This window comes from Rhinichthys klamathensis, unplaced genomic scaffold (genome assembly GCF_029890125.1).
Source record: "Rhinichthys klamathensis goyatoka isolate OS25496 unplaced genomic scaffold, OSU_Roscu_1.1 h1tg000157l_1, whole genome shotgun sequence".
NCBI lineage: Eukaryota > Metazoa > Chordata > Actinopteri > Cypriniformes > Leuciscidae > Rhinichthys > Rhinichthys klamathensis.
The window spans coordinates 5,088,741-5,110,851 of NW_026606692.1; the positions used below are offsets into that span (position 1 = coordinate 5,088,741).

General features: G+C 38.1%; 1 protein-coding gene across 1 annotated transcript; it reads right to left on the bottom strand.

Annotated features, from left to right (window-relative positions):
• Positions 1-16,765: 16,765 nt before the first annotated feature.
• Positions 16,766-19,261, bottom strand: LOC130090963 (interferon-induced protein 44-like). The gene is made up of 7 exons (XM_056258608.1): positions 19,231-19,261; positions 19,075-19,108; positions 18,083-18,281; positions 17,787-17,933; positions 17,524-17,695; positions 17,116-17,216; positions 16,766-16,990 (listed from the first exon to the last, which is right to left on the bottom strand). The coding sequence occupies exons 1-7, from the start codon at positions 19,259-19,261 to the stop codon at positions 16,820-16,822; spliced, it is 855 nt and encodes a 284-aa protein (XP_056114583.1). The 3' UTR covers positions 16,766-16,819.
• Positions 19,262-22,111: the final 2,850 nt, after the last annotated feature.

Here is a 22,111-nt window from a genome sequence, read left to right on the forward strand (position 1 = left end):
TTATGTGAATGATTAGGCAGAATGATTTTCAGATCAATTCGAAGCAAAAGCTCTAGGCGACAACATCCACTAGTCAAAAGTCTTGTGGACAGATATTTAGTATGTTATTTGTGGCCTTATATTAGTTTTTTCAATAACCACGCATAAACAATATTCTCTCAAAAATACAAACATGTACATACATGTTGCTCACATATTATGGTAGCCCTGTGTGTGCTATATAGAGTGTAATTTCACCTGTGCCATTAATATGTTTATAAGCAACTGAAAAAAGCAGAAATGTCAGAGCATGCCAAAACATCTCAAGGACCCCGAAAACACCTCAGACCCCAGAGGGTTAAAAATGTTTTGTACTGTCCCATACTCTGCACACGTCTCTGCACGTGCACTTTATATAGGAATTTTTATTTATTTTACATATTTTATAACTAGTTCTATATGTGTTATGTAGCACCATGGTTCCGGAGGAACGTTGTCTCGTTCCACTGTGTACTGTACTGTATATGGTTGAAATGACAAATAAAACTCTTTGACTTTGACTCCTCCATAGGCAACAATGAAATTGTAGCAACTCTGACAGGGTATCCGGACAGATGTGTCTAAATTAGCGAATCCCGATTTGCAAACAAAGGTCAGTTCTTCGTGAGTAAACAAAGGGGCATTCTGTATACGACCCCCTTCGGGCATGTTGACCAGCAGGGGTGCCACTATGGCTGGAGTCTCCCTAGCACATGACACATTTGGAACAAGCCAGCGTTGTCTTCAACAAATGGTCAACCATTCAAACCTCGCCGTCTCACGGGACACGCATCCTGCCCCCCCCCCCCCCCCCCCCCCCCAATTAAATGTATTCATTTTTGTGCTTAGATGTCGTCACATGCCATACTGGAAGTACTGACAATTTTATTGTGTGTTAAGCAAACTTTAAAATGCTTGTAATTCTGCATATGAATGTAACTTTATGTTCTTCTACTTTTACCTGCCATGTTTGGTAGCTATTTGACCGTCTTGTTTTGACTGAACCAGTCATACATAGGATATTACTGTAAAATCTATTGTCCGGTTTGTACAATCTTTCTTGGTAGGAATGAGAAAATGTTATACCATCATAAATGATCCTGACAAGACAAAGAGGAATCTTCAGCGGGCATTTTTCTCCCAGCTGATTGGTGCCTTCATGCCAGAAGGGGCGTGAACCTAAGTGTCCTTAAAGAGACGCGCCGAGCTTCCCTTCATGCTTCTGAAAGCTTCCTGAAAACTCTCTGCCTAAACTCCCTGGCTCTTCCTGCTCTTCGATGCTTCATCATGTGACTCCTCGTGCATCTGGACCTCGCCTTAGTGTGATGATCCATCGTTTCTCTTTTTGTTTTCTTCAAGTTTATTTGATCTTTTTCGAAGTCTCCTCTGTTCATGTCTTCTCGCAAAGAAAATGAACACAGCCAGACTGGCAAGCTTCACCTACAAGGACATTCAAACACGCCGCGTTTGCGCGCGCTGGACGAACCCAAACGCTCGGCATCCACATGACCGAGAGAGACACACGCCTGCTTCACATCAGTCAGCCGCAAAATAGCTTTACCTGTGCAAGTACCCGTTTTACTATGCTTATTTAAGATTTGTTGATTCTTGTTGTCTCAAAAGGTTCTGTGTCTGGGATGAATTTTGCCAAACAAGAAGATCTCTCCAGATCTTCTTACACACTCTCTCTCTCTCTCTCTCTCTCTCTCTCTCTCTCTCTCTCTCTCTCTCTCTCTCTCTCTCTCTCTCTCCCAATCTTTCTCTCTCGCAACCTCTCTCTCTCTCACTCCTGTTTGTGATTCGTCTGTCTCATTAGTTTTACTGTTTAACTGTACATACATGTATCCCGTGTTTAAATGTAGAATTCTGTATCCGTAGTTTCAATTATTAAAACCATGTTCTTGATTGCTTTCTGTCTAAGAGCTTATATTACGAGTCAATGAAATGATGATCTCATAGCTACAAAGCTTTACAAGTTGTTACTATTTCAGTAACGTAAATTTTATAAACACGAGAAAATTAATGTTCACGGCCGGAACATTGAGATTTCTTGGAGTTTATAAAAAGGGATAACTTTGTTGAGAAGTTGGTAAGTTAATCTTACGGCTGTTTGCTGGACAAACCGATTGTTTGATAATGTTGTGGCAAAAATTCATCTCAAACAAACATCACTGCGTAAGAGACACTCAGAGTCAAATTATATAAAATAGAAGTATTTATTCTTGCAAGAATAGGAGCAGTCTAATACACAGTTGTTACCCTGTGCAGAAGAGTGACACACCCCCAGACAGACTGAACTAGCTTTTATCTTAGTTTCAAGGCCTTCTTCCCCCCAGAGCCTTCCTCCCAGTAGTTTTCCATAGACGTCACTAGTTGGCCCACTAAGCTCCCCTGCACCAAATGGCCTTCTGACATCTAGGTCAGAGGTCCTTGTTCGTCTGTTCTCTGGAGTGTCTCCCTCTTCTGCCTCCCCAGGTACATAAACAGAATCTTCTCTCACTACAAGTGAGAGACACACATCTGACATTCTTTGAATCATCTATATTTAACTAAAGATCAATGAATATCATTAAAATTGCCACCACAATAACTAAATTAATTCCCTTAAAGTTATCTCATATAATCGATCTGTAATGAGACAATTGATATATGAATGAGGAATTATAATTCGTTGTGATTTACCATTCATACATACGATCGATCTGTTTTCAATTTCGATAATTTAACTGTAATATGCAAATATTAATTATATTTCATGATTAATTATTAAAATTCCCTATAAATAATTTGAGCTAATTAAGGCACATCTCGATGTGGCTACAAAATAAATCATTTAAGTAGCTCATCCACTCCAGTGATTTAGCCAGTTTAACTGCTTATGCATTAGCAAAACACACATACTTTGTGATGTCCTCATGAACATGCATTGCAGGTCAGTAATTTTGTAAATGAAGTGGAATATTGTTTATTTGCACAAACAAAGTACTCGCATTGCATCATAAAAGTGAGATTATACCATTAGACTCACATGGATAACTTTGTCTTTCTTACCTTTCTGGGTCTTTAAAGTGCTAGATGCCTATGAAGGGACCAAAAGCTCTCAGAGTTCATTAAACATATCTTCAACTGTGTTCTGAAGATGAACAAAAGTCTCACATATGAAATGACATGAGGGTGAGTAATTAATGACAGAATTTGAATCTTTGGGAGAAGTAACCCTTAAGCAAACTTATTTTTACTGTAGTTTAATTGTATACTTAAAAGAATCTGGATTTTTATTTTAAAAAGATAAATGATAAATACTTAATGGGACAGGGATCAAAGGCAGTGTAGGCAGGGCAGATAACTCAGGCAATTAATCTGATTCAGAAACCCCACCCATAAACCATTCTTGCAATGTAACAATCTTATTTGGAGATTGCAATCCTATAGCTACTGTGTTGTGCATGTTCTGACAGTCACCCTGAGTGATTACAACATTAAATCAGATTCAAAAATATAAATTTAAAAGCAGTCCTTTAATTCTAAATATTGTAAGTTCATTTTATTATACATGTTATGAATTTTTGCATTTATGGACAGATCAAAATCAATAATAAAAATATAGCTGCGAGCAGCGATTACGGGCCCAAGCCGGTGGCACCGCAACCCTGGTGCCTTTAGTTACCTAAAGGCACCGGGGTGGCGGTGCCGCCGGCTTTGGCCCTTCATCGCTGCTCGCAGCTATATTTATATATATATATATATATATATATAAAAAAGCCGGTGGCACCGCCACCCTGGTGCCTTTAGGGTTATTGTGCACGACGTGACACAAAATATCTGCTCGCTATCTGCCGAACGGCTCTGGTAGTTCCGCTTCAGCACTGATGATGTTGTAGAAATAGTGCGCTCTGGTTGGTCTGGATTATTCGGGATTTTGTATTTTATACAGAAATAAGTTATTTATAATTCAGATGAGAATAAAGTTAGTGTTGATTAAAATGAAGGAAAACAAATATATTTATCTGAAATATAGCACATTAGTTTTAAATTTATTTAGGTTCAATTACCAAACATACAATCTTAATTTAATTTAAAGCAAACTATATATTAAAAATATATGGCTTGTATGCACTTTTTTTTTATATAAAAAAAAAAGATATATATCCAAAAAGACAAGGTCTTAAAGGGTTAAACTCTTGTCACTGTAACAGACACAATCTCTCTCTCACACACACACACACACACACACACACACGTCAAGTCACTTACATTTTAGATGCAATATTGAATAAGCAGAAAAATCGGATTTTCTGCTCTGAAAATATAAATAAGCTTAAAAATTGAATAAGCACTTTGAATATTCTAAACAGAATGAGCACTAGTCGCTAATGTATAAGTACTAGTACTTAAAGGACAACTCCGGCGCAAAATGAACCTCGGGTGTAATAACACATTGGTACAGAAAATCGTTCCCTGAGATTTGTTTTCATGATAATCGAATATAAAGAGTTTTATCTCTAAAAACAATTTAGCTTATAACGCTAGTATATTGGGCATCGAGTAAGCAAAAAGAGATCGCTAGTTAATACCATTAACAAGGCTCAAATTAGCCCCACACTAACACGGCAGCATAATGAGTGTCCTTGCATGCAAACCGAAGCATTGAGAACTTTGTAAGTGTATAGACAGTTTAATAAGAAGATACTTTACACAGACAGTACAGTTAGCGCATACAGACAGCAGCCATCTTGGAAAACAGTCTCGATCAATCGAACCACGAAGGTGAGCGAACAGTACGTGTAGATATTGAAGATAAGATGAATTATATTTATTTTTTTATTTTCTCTGTTGCGTTCAGTGCTTCTCTTATGCGCTCAGTGCTTTCTTCCGGAAACAACGGACCATATGAGATTCCAAGTCACAGTTCAGCTCACGTATCACAGTGTTCGTGGTTTGACTGATCGAGGCTGTTTTCCAAGATGGGTCCTGTCTGTATGCGCTAGCTGTACTGTCTGTGTAAAGTATCTTCTTATTAAACTGTCTATACACTTACAAAGTTCTCAATGCTTCGATTTGAATGTAAGGACACTCATTATGCTGCCGTGTTAGTGTGGGGCTAATTTGAGCCTTGTTGATGGTATTAACTAGCGATCTCTTTTTGCTTACTCGATGCCCAATATACTAGCGTTATAAGCTAAACTGTTTTTAGAGATAAAACTCTTTACATTCGATTATCATGAAAACAAATCTCAGGGAACGATTTAGTCTGTACCAATGTGTTATTACACCCGAGGTTCATTTTGCACCGGAGTTGTCCTTTAATGGAATAGATACTAGTATCTAAAAAATAAGTACTAGTAGCATGAAAATAGAGACTAGTAGGTTAAAATGATTAAATGTTAAAACGGCTTGCCATATTGGCTCAGAGAGAGAGAGAGAGAGAGAGAGAGAGAGAGAGAGAAAATTACCTTTTAGATACTAGTACCTATTAATAATAGATACTAGTATTTAGGCTCTAGATCAGTGGTCTCAAACTCGCGGCCCGCGGGCCATTTGCGGCCCCCGGGGTGATATTTTGTGGCCCCCTACTTGACATTAAATTTTAATGTTAGTGCGGCCCGTCGTTGCGTGTGCCGCGTTTAAATTATTATTTTTTTTTATCCCTTATGGGCTACCATAGATAGTCTCGTGACAGCTTACGGTGGGTTTGTTGTCAATAGATGTCATAGACAACCGCGAAGTACAAACATACTGCGCCTGGAAAAAATGAGCGCGTCGCTTCAATGAGTGCGCTTGCCGCGCGCCTACATTTGAAATAACGAACTTGAGCGCGCAAAATATGTGAGCGCGATATGTGAACGGCCCCTTGGCGAGCTACCACCAATCAGGCCACGAGCTACTGGTAGCTCACGAGCGACGTGTTGGAGATCCCTGCTCTAAACAATGTGAGAATAATCATTTTGAGCTTGTAATATGTGTTCAACAGGTTGATAAGAAGGTTTGCTTTGATTTGTGCGGTCAGTAATTTGAGACACTAAACATGTGTAGAAAGAATTCAATAAGACGGGCAGACATGACTGCAAATATTTGTATTTCAAAAGCAATAATTGTTTTTCTAAGTATAATAAAAGGAAATGTGCCTTCCAAAAAACCATTCAATATCATTAAAGTGTTGTATAAAGAAAATAAAAAGGACATAAGCAAATATAAATATCACAAATATCTGTTATAGACAAAGAAAGTTTGTAAAATGAACTTCAACTGTCAGAAGGACAGCTCATGAAGAACCAATCATGTACAGAAAGGAATGTTCAAATTCAGAGGAACAGTTCAGAAGAAACGTTAATAATAAATATTGAGAAGATTGGATCAGTTGTGCTCCTTTTTTGGAATACTTGAATACTATTTTTTGTGGAATACTTGATGCGGCCCAGCCTGACCCCGACTCTACCTCCAGCGGCCCCCAGTTAAGTTGAGTTTGAGACCCCTGCTCTAGATCCACTCCGAAAGTCACTTCGTGATCATTTAACCGCTTCATTTGAGAAAAACTATCATTATGACATAAACAAACAAACTCAAAAGGTCTTCACGGCAACCCGTCAAAATAAAAGTTCAGTTTAACTTGACAGAAACATATTACCGTTGTACAGTAGAATTTAGATATGTCCCAATGTAATAATACTAACACTAATCCAAATAAATTATCATCAAAACTGAATTTAAGGAATAATCCATGTTTTAATTTTAACAGTAAAGCTCATTGTGCAGCACGTTATTTGACAAAAAGTTTATTTAATTTCATATGATTAAAATTGATGATAAATGATAAAATTTGTGTTTTATGTCTTCATATTATTACCAGAAAAAACACAACACAGAATTAGTGTGACATTTTTTTTCATATTTTTTTAAAATGTTGTATACGTTTAATGATTCATAATACACTATTTCAATTAATTAGACATGCTTTTTGATTGCTAAAAAATTTACACCACGTATTCGTAATACACCCGCTCCGCAACACTAGCAGTTCCCCCAATCCCCCACCCCCCCCCCCTGAAAAAAAATCCTAGGGGAAACACTGGGCATTCATAACGGTGCGCGTCCATGGCGACGAGCGAGCAGAGCTGAGTGAACGTTTAGTTAATTTATTCATTCGAGCGCTCTGCAAGCGCCACCATTATCAATGTGGACGTCCGTATTTAAAAGCTCTCGATCCTCAGTCACATACCAAATATGTATATAATTTTGAACACAAGAGGGCAGTATGGCCCTATGTATGAGTTGGTGTTTAAACTAACCTATCACTCAAAGAGCCCCCCCCCCCCCCCCCCCCTCCCCACACAGACACACACACACACACACACACAAACAGAATGGCAGGGGGACAAGAAATCCATTCAAACTACAATATCTGACTTTCTGTTGCTCTGAGCTAATGACTTTAAATTAGAAAGTCGATTGGCTTGATGAGAACAATATGCGTGGCAAGTTTTGTAACTGTAGGTAAAACGAGCAAAGTTATAACACACTTTATGTGTCCTTTTTTAGTCATAAAATTAATTTCCTCGCCACGGCCAAACCGTTCGAGATATCAAAAATCCCTCCGGAATTTAGCATCATCAATGTCTTGACGTCACGCTAACCGAGTTTGCTTGAAATCCGATCAATTCCCAAGGAGAATTAAATAGAATTTCAGGGGTATGCGTTTCCAAACAAACCATGATAGCCGGCTTCCTGTTGGGATGTCGTAAAACTTAGAGCACGAAAGTTGTTCAACCCAATGAGATCTATAAGTGTACCGAGTTTCATATTATTACATGCAAGTGTCTTTGATTTATGGACAAGTGTTCGAATCCCAGTCCAGGGGGCGCTGTCGGTCCGCCCTGCCACGCCCGGGTACCAGCTTCAGTCCGGCCCTGATGGCCACGGGTTCTGACCCGTGTGCAAAGTTTCAAGAGTTTTAGAGGATGTTAAGGGCCCCAAAAGCCCCCGAAACCTTGATCAACAATAATTAAAAGCTTTGTCACTCAAACAGACACATCCCCCTCCCCCCACAGACACAGAGGTATGCAGAGAGAGGGAGAGAGGGACAGAGATTACTCCAAAACATCCCATTCAAACCAAAATATCTGACTTCCTGTTGTTCGGAACCAAAATCTGTAAATTAGAAAGTTGTCCGGCTTGATCTGAACAATATGCCTACCGAGTTTTAAGATTGCAGGTAAAACTATGAAACTAACCCTCTCACTTTTGTCAAAAGGTGGCGCTACTGAGTCCCTGCACCACGCCCGTTCCTGAAACTTTGCACATGTCTACTGGCTAATATATGTGACATGTCTGTCGAGTTTCATGCAATTTCAAGCATGCTAAGAGTCTCAAAAGCATCAAAAAAGAATTTTAAAGTTTGATGTGTTGCCACGGCAACAGTATCAAAGATATCAAGAATCCATTCACAGGTCTACATCTGGCGTATGTTTACATTATACAGATGAAGTTTGAAGCAAATCAGGTAAAAATAAGAGGGTGATTTCAAAGCATTTTGAAAGTGACACACTTCCTGCTGCCAGTTGGTGGCGCTATAACTTTGACTCACAATAGTCACATCCATGTGATCGGTCTCTTACAGCGAACACACTGCTGAAGTTTCATCAAGATCAGTTAATGTATGCAGAAGTTATAACACACTTCCTGTTTCACGTTTCTCGCCATAATTTCGTTTCCTCGCCACGGCCAAACCGTTCGAGATATCAAAAATCCCCTCGCAATTTTTCATCCTCAATGTCTTGACTTCATGCTGACCGAGTTTCGTGGCATTTCTTTGAATTCTCTAGGAGAAGTACTTTAAATTCCATTGCATGCGTTTTACAAACAACCCTAAATAGCCGACTTCCTGTTGGGCTGGGGTAAAAAGTAAGAGCATGAAGTATATATGAACCGATGAGATCTATATGTGTACCGAGTTTCATATTCTTACATACAAGCGTGTTTGATTTATGGACCAAGTTTTCGGACCCCGTTCCAGGGGGCGCTGTCGAGCCCCCCTGCCACGCCCAGGTACCATCTTCACCCCGACCCTGATGGCCGCGGGTTCTGACCCGCGTGCAAAGTTTCAAGAGTTTTCGTGCACGTTAAGAGCCCCAAAAGTGCCCGAATAGTCGTAAGAAAAATAAAAGAGGAAAAAAAAAAAAAAAAAAAAAATAATAATCCTAAGGAAAACAATAGGGCCTTCGCCTTTTCAAGGCTTGGGCCCTAAAAATAAAGTTAAAATATAGAATGATTATATTTTGAGACAATCCCAACATTTCCAGCACTTACCTTCTGAGGGTGTTTCATTGTGTTTTGATGCTGAAGCTCCCGCAGTGCTCCACCCTTATAAATTCAGCAAATAATACCACACTTCAGAACCCATTCTTGCAATGTAACAATCTTATTTGGAGATTGCAAGCCTATAGCTACTGCATTGTGCAAATAGTTCAATTAAATAAATTAAATAATTGGCCTATACATGTTCTGACAGTCACCCTGAGTGATTACGGCATTAAATCAGATTTTAAAAAATATACTTTTAAATGCAGTCCTTTAATTTTAAATATTGTAAGTTCGTTTTGTTATTCATTTTTATGAATTTTAGCATTTATGGATAGATCAAAATCAATAATAAAAAATAAATAAAGTTAAAATATAGAATGATTATATTTTGAGAAAGTCACAACATTCCCAGCACTTCTCCTGAGGGTGTTTCGTTTTGTTTTGATTCTGAACCTCCCATTTGTGATCTCGCTGTGCTCCCCCCTTATAAATTCAGCAAATAATAGGCCTACAACACTGCAGAAACACACAGGGCCAGATGTACTAACCCTTTTGCGACCACTTCTTCACTACGAACGGGACGCACCGAGATGAGAGCGCATGCCTGTCGCGGGAATTGAAAAGGGCAAAATGCGCTTTTCGTGTCATGCGGATTCTGGTCATGGGGAAAGTGGGAGTGTCACATAAAGAGAAGGGAGGGGAAGTGTAAACTGCGCCTTTTATGATGTATTCCGCGTTATGTAGGCCTACAGAAAAAGCCAGTGCAAGTGCGCCTCTATTTTGCGCTGAAAATTCTCCGCCTCTTAATAAATGGTTAATTGTTACAGTAGTCTTTCTGGTAGAACTTGCGATTTCTGTTTGAAAAAATATGTCAGTAAGTGACTGATAGCTTGGACTAAAAGGGAGTATGTGGTTCAGATGAAGAACCTTTAACCTCCATAGAACCATTCCATTGCATAAAAGTTTCTGAAACTTGGTATGAACTTTTTATATTTATTTTTGCATAGTATTTTGCAATAATATGCATTTCAATAAGGGTATGTATTTGTGTAGTCTATTTTTCATTATGCATATGAGTATCTGACATTTATAGCTCGAAAAACTTAAAATAAATTAATGTATAACTGTTGTGGTGCGGACTTGATTTCAGTTGCTTTAAGCGAGATATAAGTCATCTGTGTTCCATGATAGAGCTGATAAGGGGGAAATAATAAAATGGGAGGAGCAAAACCAGAGAAAAAAACAAACAAATCCAGGAACGTTTTGTTGACCAAAAATGTGTGCAGGTCCTCCATCATATTGATAGAAGCCACAGTCAGGAGTAGGCTACTGTCTTCATGGACAGTATTTTCAACTCAGCTGACTGCATAAGTGAGAGATCCCAATAGTGTACGGGGTGAGAACAAGAGCTCGCAACCCTGAGGAACCTGATGACCATATATATATGGTTTATGTATATATATATATATATATATATATATATATATATATATATATATACGCGCCCCTCACAACAGCACAATATATATAAATATATCTTTGTGGGCCCCCCTGAGTGCCCCTGTTCCTCTGTTCCACTATTACCCCCTGTCCGACACCCCTGTGTATATATATATATATATATATATATATATACACTAAAACCGGTCACCACTACAGAGAGGAAACCACTCCGATGGATGGATCGTCACCACTCATACCTCAGGTCTTAAACAGGGGATTGTTTCACCTAGTCCTAAATCATAATTAATTATATATATATATATATATATATATATATATATATATATATATATATATTATTATTATATACATACATGCATAATTAAATTAATCTGTAATATATACATACATAATTAAATTAATCTGTAAAATAAATGCATTTTAAATGCACATGAAAAGAAACATGAACCCAATAGATCTGCAAAGTAGAAAAAACACAACAGCTAACTTCATATTCCAAGTAGTCAGAGGGTGAGGTTCAAATTTCAAACAGAAATGTAAAAAAAAAAAATTTCAGGGAAAATTATTTTGACCTCCACCCATATTATTACGATTATAAAAATATGATCGCTAAAAAAGAATTAGAGCGCACTTATACAGAAATTATCCTTTACTTTCCATTGAAATAATGACAATATCTAAAGTGAAACTGAAAGTTAGATCTGCACGTATACAACCTCGGACGAGAGCTGCCACAACATTTTGCTCATCCTAAAACACAAGACAGAACACTACATAGCAATCATGTGATTCTTGTTATTACTCTGTTTAATTTAAACAACTGTGGGCCAGATGTACGTACAGCGTTAAGAGCGCCATGGCCAAGACGCAGAAAGCGCTTGATGTGAAACCGCAGTGTGCGTGTTATGTAGGCCTACCAAACCTGCAGTTCATCAGGTAATCAGCGCCTGTCCCCAGCCCACCCACACTATATACCATAAATTGCGCACGTCAAGTAGGCTACTTGTACTATGATATGGCTGATTGCAGACTGCGATATTCCCACTGGTGATGCTATGAATGTTTGAAATGATCCTGATGCCAATAATTGTAATGTAGCGAGGAGTTTAACAACTGCTGGAATGGAATGTGAACGCTGAGTCGGAGATTCGATGTCATCTTTGATTTCTTCCAGTAACTAATATAGCTGCTTAATCTGTAACGCTTAATGATTTCGTTTTCACTCAACTGAAAATGTGTGATTCTTGTGGCAAAAATCTTTTCAGCTCGTCTCCTTAGCGTATGCCTTCGTCTTGCTCGGATTACTGCTGCCATTTCACCAGGAGGCATATGCCAGGAAACCCGCTTCCTAAATTACACCTGCTTTTAACAGCCCATGCAGCAAGCAATATTATGATATAAAGTTATTTGGCGTATAGGCCCCTAGCCTAGAAATCTAGACGCACCCAAGCGGCAGCAAAAAGTATTTTGCAGCAAAGTGTGGTCTAGCAACTCTCCGTTGGCATTTGAGCTGGAAAAACCAAACTCTGGTCAGGCCAATCACATCTTGTATAGAGTTGGTGGGCGGGCTTAACATAATGATAGCAGAGTTGTGACGGTTCCCCCACGTGATTTCCATAGGTGATTTGAATTCCCTGCTACTTGAAAACAAAGAAGATGCTGCTGGCGAACAGCAGTCTTTCGAATCGGCTTTGGCCACGACTCTGGAGGACTTGGAGTTAAGAGAATGTCACTTAAGTCATTCTTAAAAAAGGAAGATGTGTTCGGAATTTTGACGACCGGATACGGCAAAAGTTTAATATATCAACTAGCTCTGCTGGTGGAAAAACGCACAGGACTCAATCAGCCACAACCGTTCAATGCTCTGGTTGGTTGTAGCGCTGTCCTATTGCGTGCTGAGGGATATGGAAAGACAAGCGTTTATCCCGCCCCTCGGATTGAGGTATGCCAATAGGCTTTATGCACAGCTTCACTACTTCCTGAACTTCAGCCAGCCCTTTGTTTCCTGTCTGCCATTATTGGACAAACTGATTAATCCAGGTGTGCCTGATTATTGTTACTGAGGCCAGGCACACCTGAATTAATCAGTTTGTCCAATAATGACAGACAGGAAACAAAGGGCTGGCTGAAGTTCAGGAAGTAGTGAAGCTGTGCATAAAGCCAATTGGGAGTTTCCAGACCTAACATCTTGATGTAGGTCTGGCTTGCCAGGCTAGTAGGCCCCGTCAGTAGCTCGCAATCTGAGAGTACGGACTCTGCATTTCCTGCCTGAAGACGAAGGCAGGGGTGCATCCGACCCCCTGTGAGGTACGGGAAGGGACCATCCTGGTAGTGGTGGGGAGGATGGAGGGGAAGGAACCGTCTTTTGGTGGTGGGGAGGATGGAGATAAATGGAAGCGTCAGCATCTGCGAACTCAGACATGTGTAAGTAGTCTTTTATACTGCAAGTATTAGAACACAATAGGCTTTATGCCGAGCGTCACGTGACCAAGCCGGAAAACAGATCACATCGCTTCCGATTCAGGTCTTTTGTATGTGCTTCATGAAATTTTTTGCGGTTTTACTCAAGATAACTTATAAGGAGCAAGCAAAAATGAGCGTAACCAATGTCCCTCGCATGTGCAGATTGATATTTAAAAGTTTTTTAATTTTTCTTCTTCACACTAACGTTTAGATATTTAAATAGCATAAAACACCAATAACAAAGTGAACTTAGTAGGTTAGCTGATTACCTTAAAAATCCATAGATATCGTAGTTAGTTCTTACGGCCGTTACCACTTTCTCTGACAAACGGATGCAATGAGACCCGTTTTCCGGTTTGGTCACGTGACGCTCGGCATAAAGCCTACTGGATAGATGAGAAGGTAATGAGTGACGTAACAATTGAGTCTTCCGGGCAGAACTTATGCTAGAGCTTCATTTCATAAGAACAGGCTGAATTTCCTGGAAATAGAAACTGAAAGTAATTTGGAAGTAAAAGCTAAATATGACTGGACTTTGCACAGTCATGCTGTTTGCAGTTCATCATGATTGAGTTACAATAGCAAATGAGTATTTGATTTAATTTGTATGCAAGATGTCATTTCCTATTTCATAGATGAAATTAGGTTGATAAGTGTAAAACTGAAATGTAAGTTTTTGGGGTATTAGCCCTTTATGTTAATAGAAGAACACGTCAATGGAATTGCAAAATGCAACCAATACCTTAGCAAAACAAAATGAATGATTAAACAATTTGAAATGTTAAATTGTTCCTATTGTTGTTCCTCTAAATCTGACTTGATTTTGCATTTTACATGCAGTTCACGATGAGCTCTCAAAATACCAGAGAATAATACATTAAATGAACATTATCAAATGAGTATTTATTCAATAATATAACCCTTTCATGCATAGTGGTCACTACAGTGGACAGCTATTAAAAAAGCATTTTCTTGAATTTGCAAGGGTTTTGATGGCAAAGTTGCACATCAATCTCTTCAGTGGACCCTGGTGCATCATCCTATACATTGCAACCAAGTTGCAAGCTGTTGTGTTTGGAGGTTTTCCCCCTCCAAACCAAGATGGCCAATGGTCAGTCAGACATGCCAAGTTGCTACGGAATATCCACCCATTCCTTCTATCCTAGGAGACTCTTGTAGGTAAAAAAAAAATATTGCAGCATCAAGCAATATCTAATGAGTCATATGACAGTAACATTTTCCAAGTTTTGATTTTAGATTGGGAGAAAAATCTGATTAATCACCTGTCCACTGTAGTGGACCTCATGCATCAATGGCTATATTTCAGCAACAATTCATACTTATACTGTGAATATTGTTTTTGAAAATACTTAATCTGCAGTGACTTTTTTTGACTGTAAATAAATGTATTTGTATTATTAGAATGTTAATTTCATTGACATCGAAAAAAGTTATGGGATTACATAATTTATGTGATTTATGTATTACTTTACTCATTTCATCAAAAAAGTAATCTAATTACGTAATGCATTACTTGTTAGATCAAAAAGTTATCTGTTTACGTAATGAATGTTGCTTGTAATGCATTTATTTACTCGTAACATCAAAAAGTAATCTGATTACGTAATGCATGTTACTTGTAATGCATTACTTTACTTGTTAGATCAAAAAGTCATCTGATTTCGTAATGTACGATATTGTAATGCTTTTCTTTACTCGTAACACCAAAAAGTAATCTGATTACGTAATGCATGTTACTTGTAATGCGTTACTTTACTCGTAACAACAAAAAGTAATCTGATTACGTATTGCACATTACTTGTAATTAATTACTTTACTTGTTAGATCAAGAAGTAATCTGATTAGGTAATACATGTTACTTGTAATACATTACTTTACTCGTAACATTAAAACAAATCTGATTATGTAATGCACGTTACTTGTAACACATTACTTTACTTGTAACATCAAAAAAGTAATCTGAATGCGTTATGCATGCCCCAACACTGCTAATTTCAGATGAGATTGAAAAATACGTATCGCTAGGTTTTCTCAGAAGAGGCCTATACTAGAAATGTGTCTATCTCGAACATAATCAGAATTATCAGCTAATAAAGGTAAATTGACATACTCTGGCACACTGGAGGGAGCATCTGAGTGGTTTCCACTGTTGTACCTTGACAGGCAGTAGAAATTTCTGATGGAATCACGTCCTCATGTTCTGATATCAACGATACACGAAGTGCAACTTGTATGAAGTTCAATTGCCTTTGCAATATTTCGGATTTATATTTTTTGTATATATTTTATAGTTTTCACATGATTTTATAATATTGTATTGATTAGTTTGTTAAATACACATACTTTATCTGTTTGATTATTGTATTATGTTGTAATATAGTATCTCTTCAGTTTAAACCATAAATGCATGCTGTCCACTCAAGTGGACACCTGAAAATCTCTTTGGAAAATTTGTAAAAATAAAAAAATAACAAAATCAAATCTTGTTTTTCATGCCCTAAGAGCAATAAAAACACATAGGAAAAAAAAAATCCTGACTAAGGTTATCATAATTCATGCATGAAAGGGATAATTAAATGTATTAAATAAGATAATTCACACAGAAATTTTAATGTATTCATCCTCACCCAAATAAAATGTTTGGGTTATCTACCCCTTTAATTTAATCTGTTTGGGTGTACCGACCCTGAAGGTGTAAAATCAGTGACAAAAAAAAGAATATACTCATATATATTATATTCTTAGTAGACGATGCTTTATTAGTTAGACAAGCTAGTTTAGAGGTGATCATGCAGAGAATACATTTCAACATGAATTTCAAGAAAGTCATGCTTTCTCTCAATCTAAATGTACCCATTGCTCCAGATTCACTGTTTTGGGACAGGCTAAATACATGTAATGTCAAGAAAAAATTAACAATTAAAGATTAAATAGTATTTATTCAACAGATCTCAATAAGTAAAAGTTTTGTTCATAATTGTTTTAAATAATCTAAAATATAAGTGTGTCATTGCATTATACCCACTTTACTTATTTGTGTAATTTAATAGTTTTAAATGTTTAATGTTGAAAAATTTTACTTCATAACTTTTCATTTCTTTAAAAAACTCAATCAAATCCTGAATCTTTCTATTAATTATCAGGTTTACATTAGATTTTTAGTCCCAGATATTCATTGACTTTGAACCTGTACATTTATTTATAGAATTAAACACAAAACATAATCCTCTATAGTAATTTTAATCCACAATCTTTCTTCATTGATAAAGAAAATCACATTCAAAGAATGACCCACTCCAAATGCATCAATAACTGTATAGATGTGATGTCAATTACGATTGCCAATTAGCATACAGTTTGGATTGGCGGTATGGTTCTGTTCTGAGCAAAAAACCCCTGCAGCACATGCAGATATGCTGATAATACTGAAAGAGCTTATATGAATACAGTGATATGCTTCGTATTCCTATAGGTAGACGTGGATCAGCTGAGAGTCAGCTGAGGTGAGCTTGACTAACATGACTAGCCAGAACTGATGCTATATGCTTGATTTTTGTCAGTAGCTTTCATTGTCCACCAATCTATCATTGGCAATATAAACAATCTGTTCAAGTGCCTTTAGTATCAGAGCATCAATGTCATCCTCTGTGTCAATCTCTTTATGGTAGTTCTTCACTGGGAAGATGTTTAACAATGGCACACCAATTTTGGCACTGCACATCTCCATCTGGACAGGAACAGAATGTTAGGTCAGAAAATTGGATGTGGCTATTAGACAGAATCAGATCAACATGTGGAATACTTGCAATGTGTAACATTGAAACGTGTATGTCTTTGGATGACATCACATACCTTCTCTTTGATCTTCTTGCTAGTGTAGATCTTCCTTAGATCCTTGTTGACCAGCGGACATGCTTCATCCACTTTGGTCATCACGACCACTTGAGGAATCCCTACAGCAAATGCAGAGGCAATAAAGGTTCTAAAACAAGTTTTTTTTTCCTCAACAAAATTTAGCACATGTATGGCATTTTGTTGTGCAGACAGTATCTACATAACTGACCCACATACATTGTCTGGGTCATATAAATAATTAGGCAAAAAAGTTGTGCCTTGAAACGTGCCCTGTTTGCATTTGGCATTAAAATTCAGCCTGTGTCTGGACATCGAAAACACACACACAAACCCAATTCGCTTTATGCACTTCTCTCCTATGTAATGTATGTGAACTCATGAATAAAAATAAACATTCAGTTTTACCCCTTTCACTGATTCTCTTGCGGATGATCTTCAGCTTGTCAAAAAGTTTAGCATCTGTGAATTGGACTGTATTTGCGTCTATGACGTACACCAGGCAGAAAGCCTGATCAGAGAGGGTAGGGTCACTGGTGTAATGTTGATCCTCATGAGTGAGGGCCTGCTCCTCATTGAACTGAGATTGGAAATTCAGAAAAATATGTTAAACGTCAAACCTATTGTACACACACAAACTTTGTCAAAATGTTAATTTAGTGGTTTATTACTTTATAGCCATCCTTCACGTGTCCAAACACAGCATTGATGATGTCATCTGCTTGTGATCCAGCCAATATCTCAGCTTCTAAGCCCATTATGTCCTTGAAGACGAAGGGCAAAGTTTTCCCCCCACTTTTGATGGTGAATCCTTTGAGCTTCAAATGAAGATCAAAATATAGAAGCACAAATTTTTGTGAACAATTTCCCAGAAATCCTCATACAACAATTAGCTTAAATGCTAAATGCACTGTCACCAGACATTTCTGGGTCTTTTAGAAAACATTCAACTACTGTATAGGTATACCTTTTGTGTGAAACTATGACCAGTAGATGCATTAACTAGCGCTCTAGCGCAGATCCGTCCTTGAAAGACACTATTGATGGAGTTAATAAAGCTGGACTTTCCTGCTCCAACTTGTCCAGCTACCAGGATCTTGATGTCCTTTACATTTTGATCACTAGGAGAGAAGTTTTCCAGATTTTCTTTGAGAGCTCCTTTTATTCTGTCAAATCAAAACACAATTTTACAGAACAGAACTCAAAGCAGATTTGTTCTATGTGGCACAATGGAGTCTTATTTGGAATAGCATTAGCCTACCACATTACAGTTTTTGAAATTAAATGATATAATGCTAATTTCCCTTAAGAAGTAACAAAATGATCCACTTCTTTTGGGATTTTAGGTAATGTATACCTTTTTTTAGATCTTATGTAAATTTCTCTATTTCAATATCAATTATTGTTGCCAAATTACTTATCTGGCAGTTTCAATGCCAACATTGTCATTATTAATGATAACTTCTGAGGATAGTCATTAAATTGATTAAATTGACCCTTTTCTACTTTTTGTTATTTTTACCAAGTAAAATGTTGGATACATTTTAATGCTAAAATAAGTAATAAAATTATTTGTTATAATAACATATGTTAAAAAGTTACATCACACATGATCATCATGGCCAATCATAATTTTCCACGTCCAACTGCTTGAGTCCCCTAAAGTGCCTTGCCAGCATACAACTCAAGACTTGAGCAGAATTACTTCAAATATATTGTTATGCACAAGATTGTGGTCCTTCTTACAACAAATAATTCTAATTGGTAAAATTTATGGGGAGAGAAACCAATAATATTTTACAAGGAAATAAAATTCTTAGCTTACACAGTATTTGCACTTTTATCTGAACAGATTACTGTTTTGACTGCTATGCACAAAGATAATACATAGCCTGCATAAAAGCGAAATAAAGTAGCCAACTGTCTGTTTAGACAGAATAGCTTAAATGTATAGCTTACCCCCAGTCAAAGTTCCTCCATGGTCTATCCAGTTCTATGAAAAATAAATTAAGTTTAACAATAATTTGGTATTATGTATCAATTTGAAATCTATGGTGTGTGCATACGTGTTCTGTATAAATAAATAAAATTATAAAAAAAGAATGACCCTCTCACCTGGATTTGGTGTTGATTCTGATGATCCCATTTTTCCCCCTTCGATATATTTATATCAGTCTGTCCTGGAGCACAGTTGTGCGTATCTCATTGTAAGCAAGACCTACAGCAGAACCGGTATATATACACTCACCGGCCACTTTATTAGGTACCCCATGCTAGTAACGGGTTGGACCCCCTTTTGCCTTCAGAACTGCCTCAATTCTTCGTGGCATAGATTCAACAAGGTGCTGGAAGCATTCCTCAGGGAGTTTGGTCCATATTGACATGATGGCATCACACAGTTGCCGCAGATTTGTCGGCTGCACATCCATGATGCGAATCTCCCGTTCCACCACATCCCAAAGATGCTCTATTGGGTTGAGATCTGGTGACTGTGGAGGCCATTTTAGTACAGTGAACTCATTGTCATGTTCAAGAAACCAATTTGAAATGATTAGAGCTTTGTGACATGGTGGAAGTAGCCATCAGAGGATGGGTACATGGTGGCCATAAAGGGATGGACATGGTCAGAAACAATGCTCAGGTAGGCCGTGGCATTTAAACGATGCCCAATTGGCACTAAGGGGCCTAAAGTGTGCCAGGAAAACATCCCCCACACCATTACACCACCACCAGCAGCCTGCACAGTGGTAACAAGGCATGATGGTTCCATGTTCTCATTCTGTTTACGCCAAATTCTGACTCTAACATCTGAATGTCTCAACAGAAATCGAGACTCATCAGACCAGGCAACATTTTTCCAGTCTTCAACTGTTCAATTTTGGTGAGCTCTTGCAAATTGTAGCCTCTTTTTCCTATTTGTAGTGGAGATGAGTGGTACCCGGTGGAGTCTTCTGCTGTTGTAGCCCATCCGCCTCAAGGTTGTGCGTGTTGTGGCTTCACAAATGCTTTGCTGCATACCTCGGTTGTAACGAGTGGTTATTTCAGTCACTGTTGCCCTTTTATCAGCTCGAACCAGTCTGGCCATTCTCCTCTGACCTCTGGCATCAACAAGGCATTTCCGCCCACAGAACTGCCGCTCACTGGATGTTTTTTCTTTTTCGGACCATTCTCTGTAAACCCTAGAGATGGTTGTGCGTGAAAATCCCAGTAGATTAGCAGTTTCTGAAATACTCAGACCAGCCCTTCTGGCACCAACAATCATGCCACGTTCAAAGTCACTCAAATCAACTTTCTTCCCCATACTGATGCTCGGTTTGAACTGCAGGAGATTGTCTTGACCATGTCTACATGCCTAAATGCACTGAGTTGCCGCCATGTGATTGGCTGCTTAGAAATTAAGTGTTAACGAGCAGTTGGACAGGTGTACCTAATAAAGTGGCCGTGAGTGTATATCTCTCTATTTCAATTTCACTTTCATTTTTGAAAGCTTGCATGCATAATTAAAAATGCCCACAACCATTTTTGTTCTATTTAGTTGTGCTGTTGGTCACATGTTGACATCCATATTATTTCAAACATTAGATAGGGGGAGAGCAGTGCACAACCTAACACTTTTTGACTTTCTCAGTTTGTGTAAATTCACTTGGGGTTCAGAGTATTTATTTTTTTCCCACATTACAGTTTTTCTCGATTGCTTAAACACATTTCTTGAAACTATGCCTCGTATTCTCAAAACAGTAAACACAAATAACATCTCACCCAATTCCCCAAACATCCTATTTTCAGGTCAAAATGAAGCTCTACACTCAAAACCATTTACTCTTGCTGAAAAACCAAGCTTTGCCCTCAGACAGGACACACAAGCCCTCAAAAATACACACACTACAACATAGTCTTACACACTGGTGCTATAAATTCAAAACAACATTTCCAAAACTGGTAATTCATGTTGCTTGTCATGTTGCATCATATAACAGTAAAAAAGCACACACAAACCTTATTCAAATATGGAATTGTATTGAAATGGTAAAGAGTGTTGGTACATGCCTCAACTCAAGGATACAATATGATGAACAAGGCTAAGAATGTTCCACATAATATTGGTTGAAATACCATCATTGGCCTAGAAAGATAACATTCTGTGAGTCAAGACTATAAAGGAGAAAGGATGCCCTCCCTTCACTGTCACACTCTGCAGCCACTCTGTGTGACTGTACGACTGCTGGCCTTTTCTTGCAAGAACATAAACCTCATCAAAGACAATTGGGAATGTTTGTCTCTTATTCAGTGATAGAAATGTGTTTGCCACCACACCTCCCTGAAGGTTCTGATGATGGAGGCGACGGTGAAGCGACTCAAATTTGGCTGTACTCGTTGCCCAGCCTCCCTCATAGTCATACCATGGACAAGTACATGGCCAACTAAAGTGGCTTGAATTTCATCCGAGACTGCTTGTATTCTTGCCCTTGCCCTTCCTCCTCCTCCATCTTCTCCTCCTCCTTCTCTTCCTCCTCCTATTCCTCCTCTTCCTCCTCCTATTCCTCCTCTTCCTCCTCCTATTCCTCTCCCTCCTCCTCCTCTTCCTCTTCCTCCTCTTCCTCTCCCTCCTCGACCTATTGCTTAATTTCTCTGTGGATCCATTGTTCCAAAACTCAGTAAACTGATTTTTATCTTTTATAAAAGATTGTATAACCTTTTATCTATCTATTGAAGGATCTGACTGATGTGTGTTCAATTTTGACTCTTAGTGTTTTCACCTGGGTAATTGTGTGCTAACTGAGCTGAAGTTGAGCTGACTTGAGTGAACAATTTTGAATGCTAGTGCTTTCTAAATGACAACATGGTGTAGGCCATTAGAAATGAACGGATTTGTGTGTAGAGTTTTGCTGTGACAATTCAACAAATCTGACTAATGTGTCAAAACAGGGGAATAGTGTTCATAGTTCAGTGAAATGGGTGTGCTTTTTGATAAATGGCATTATGGTTTTGAAATTTT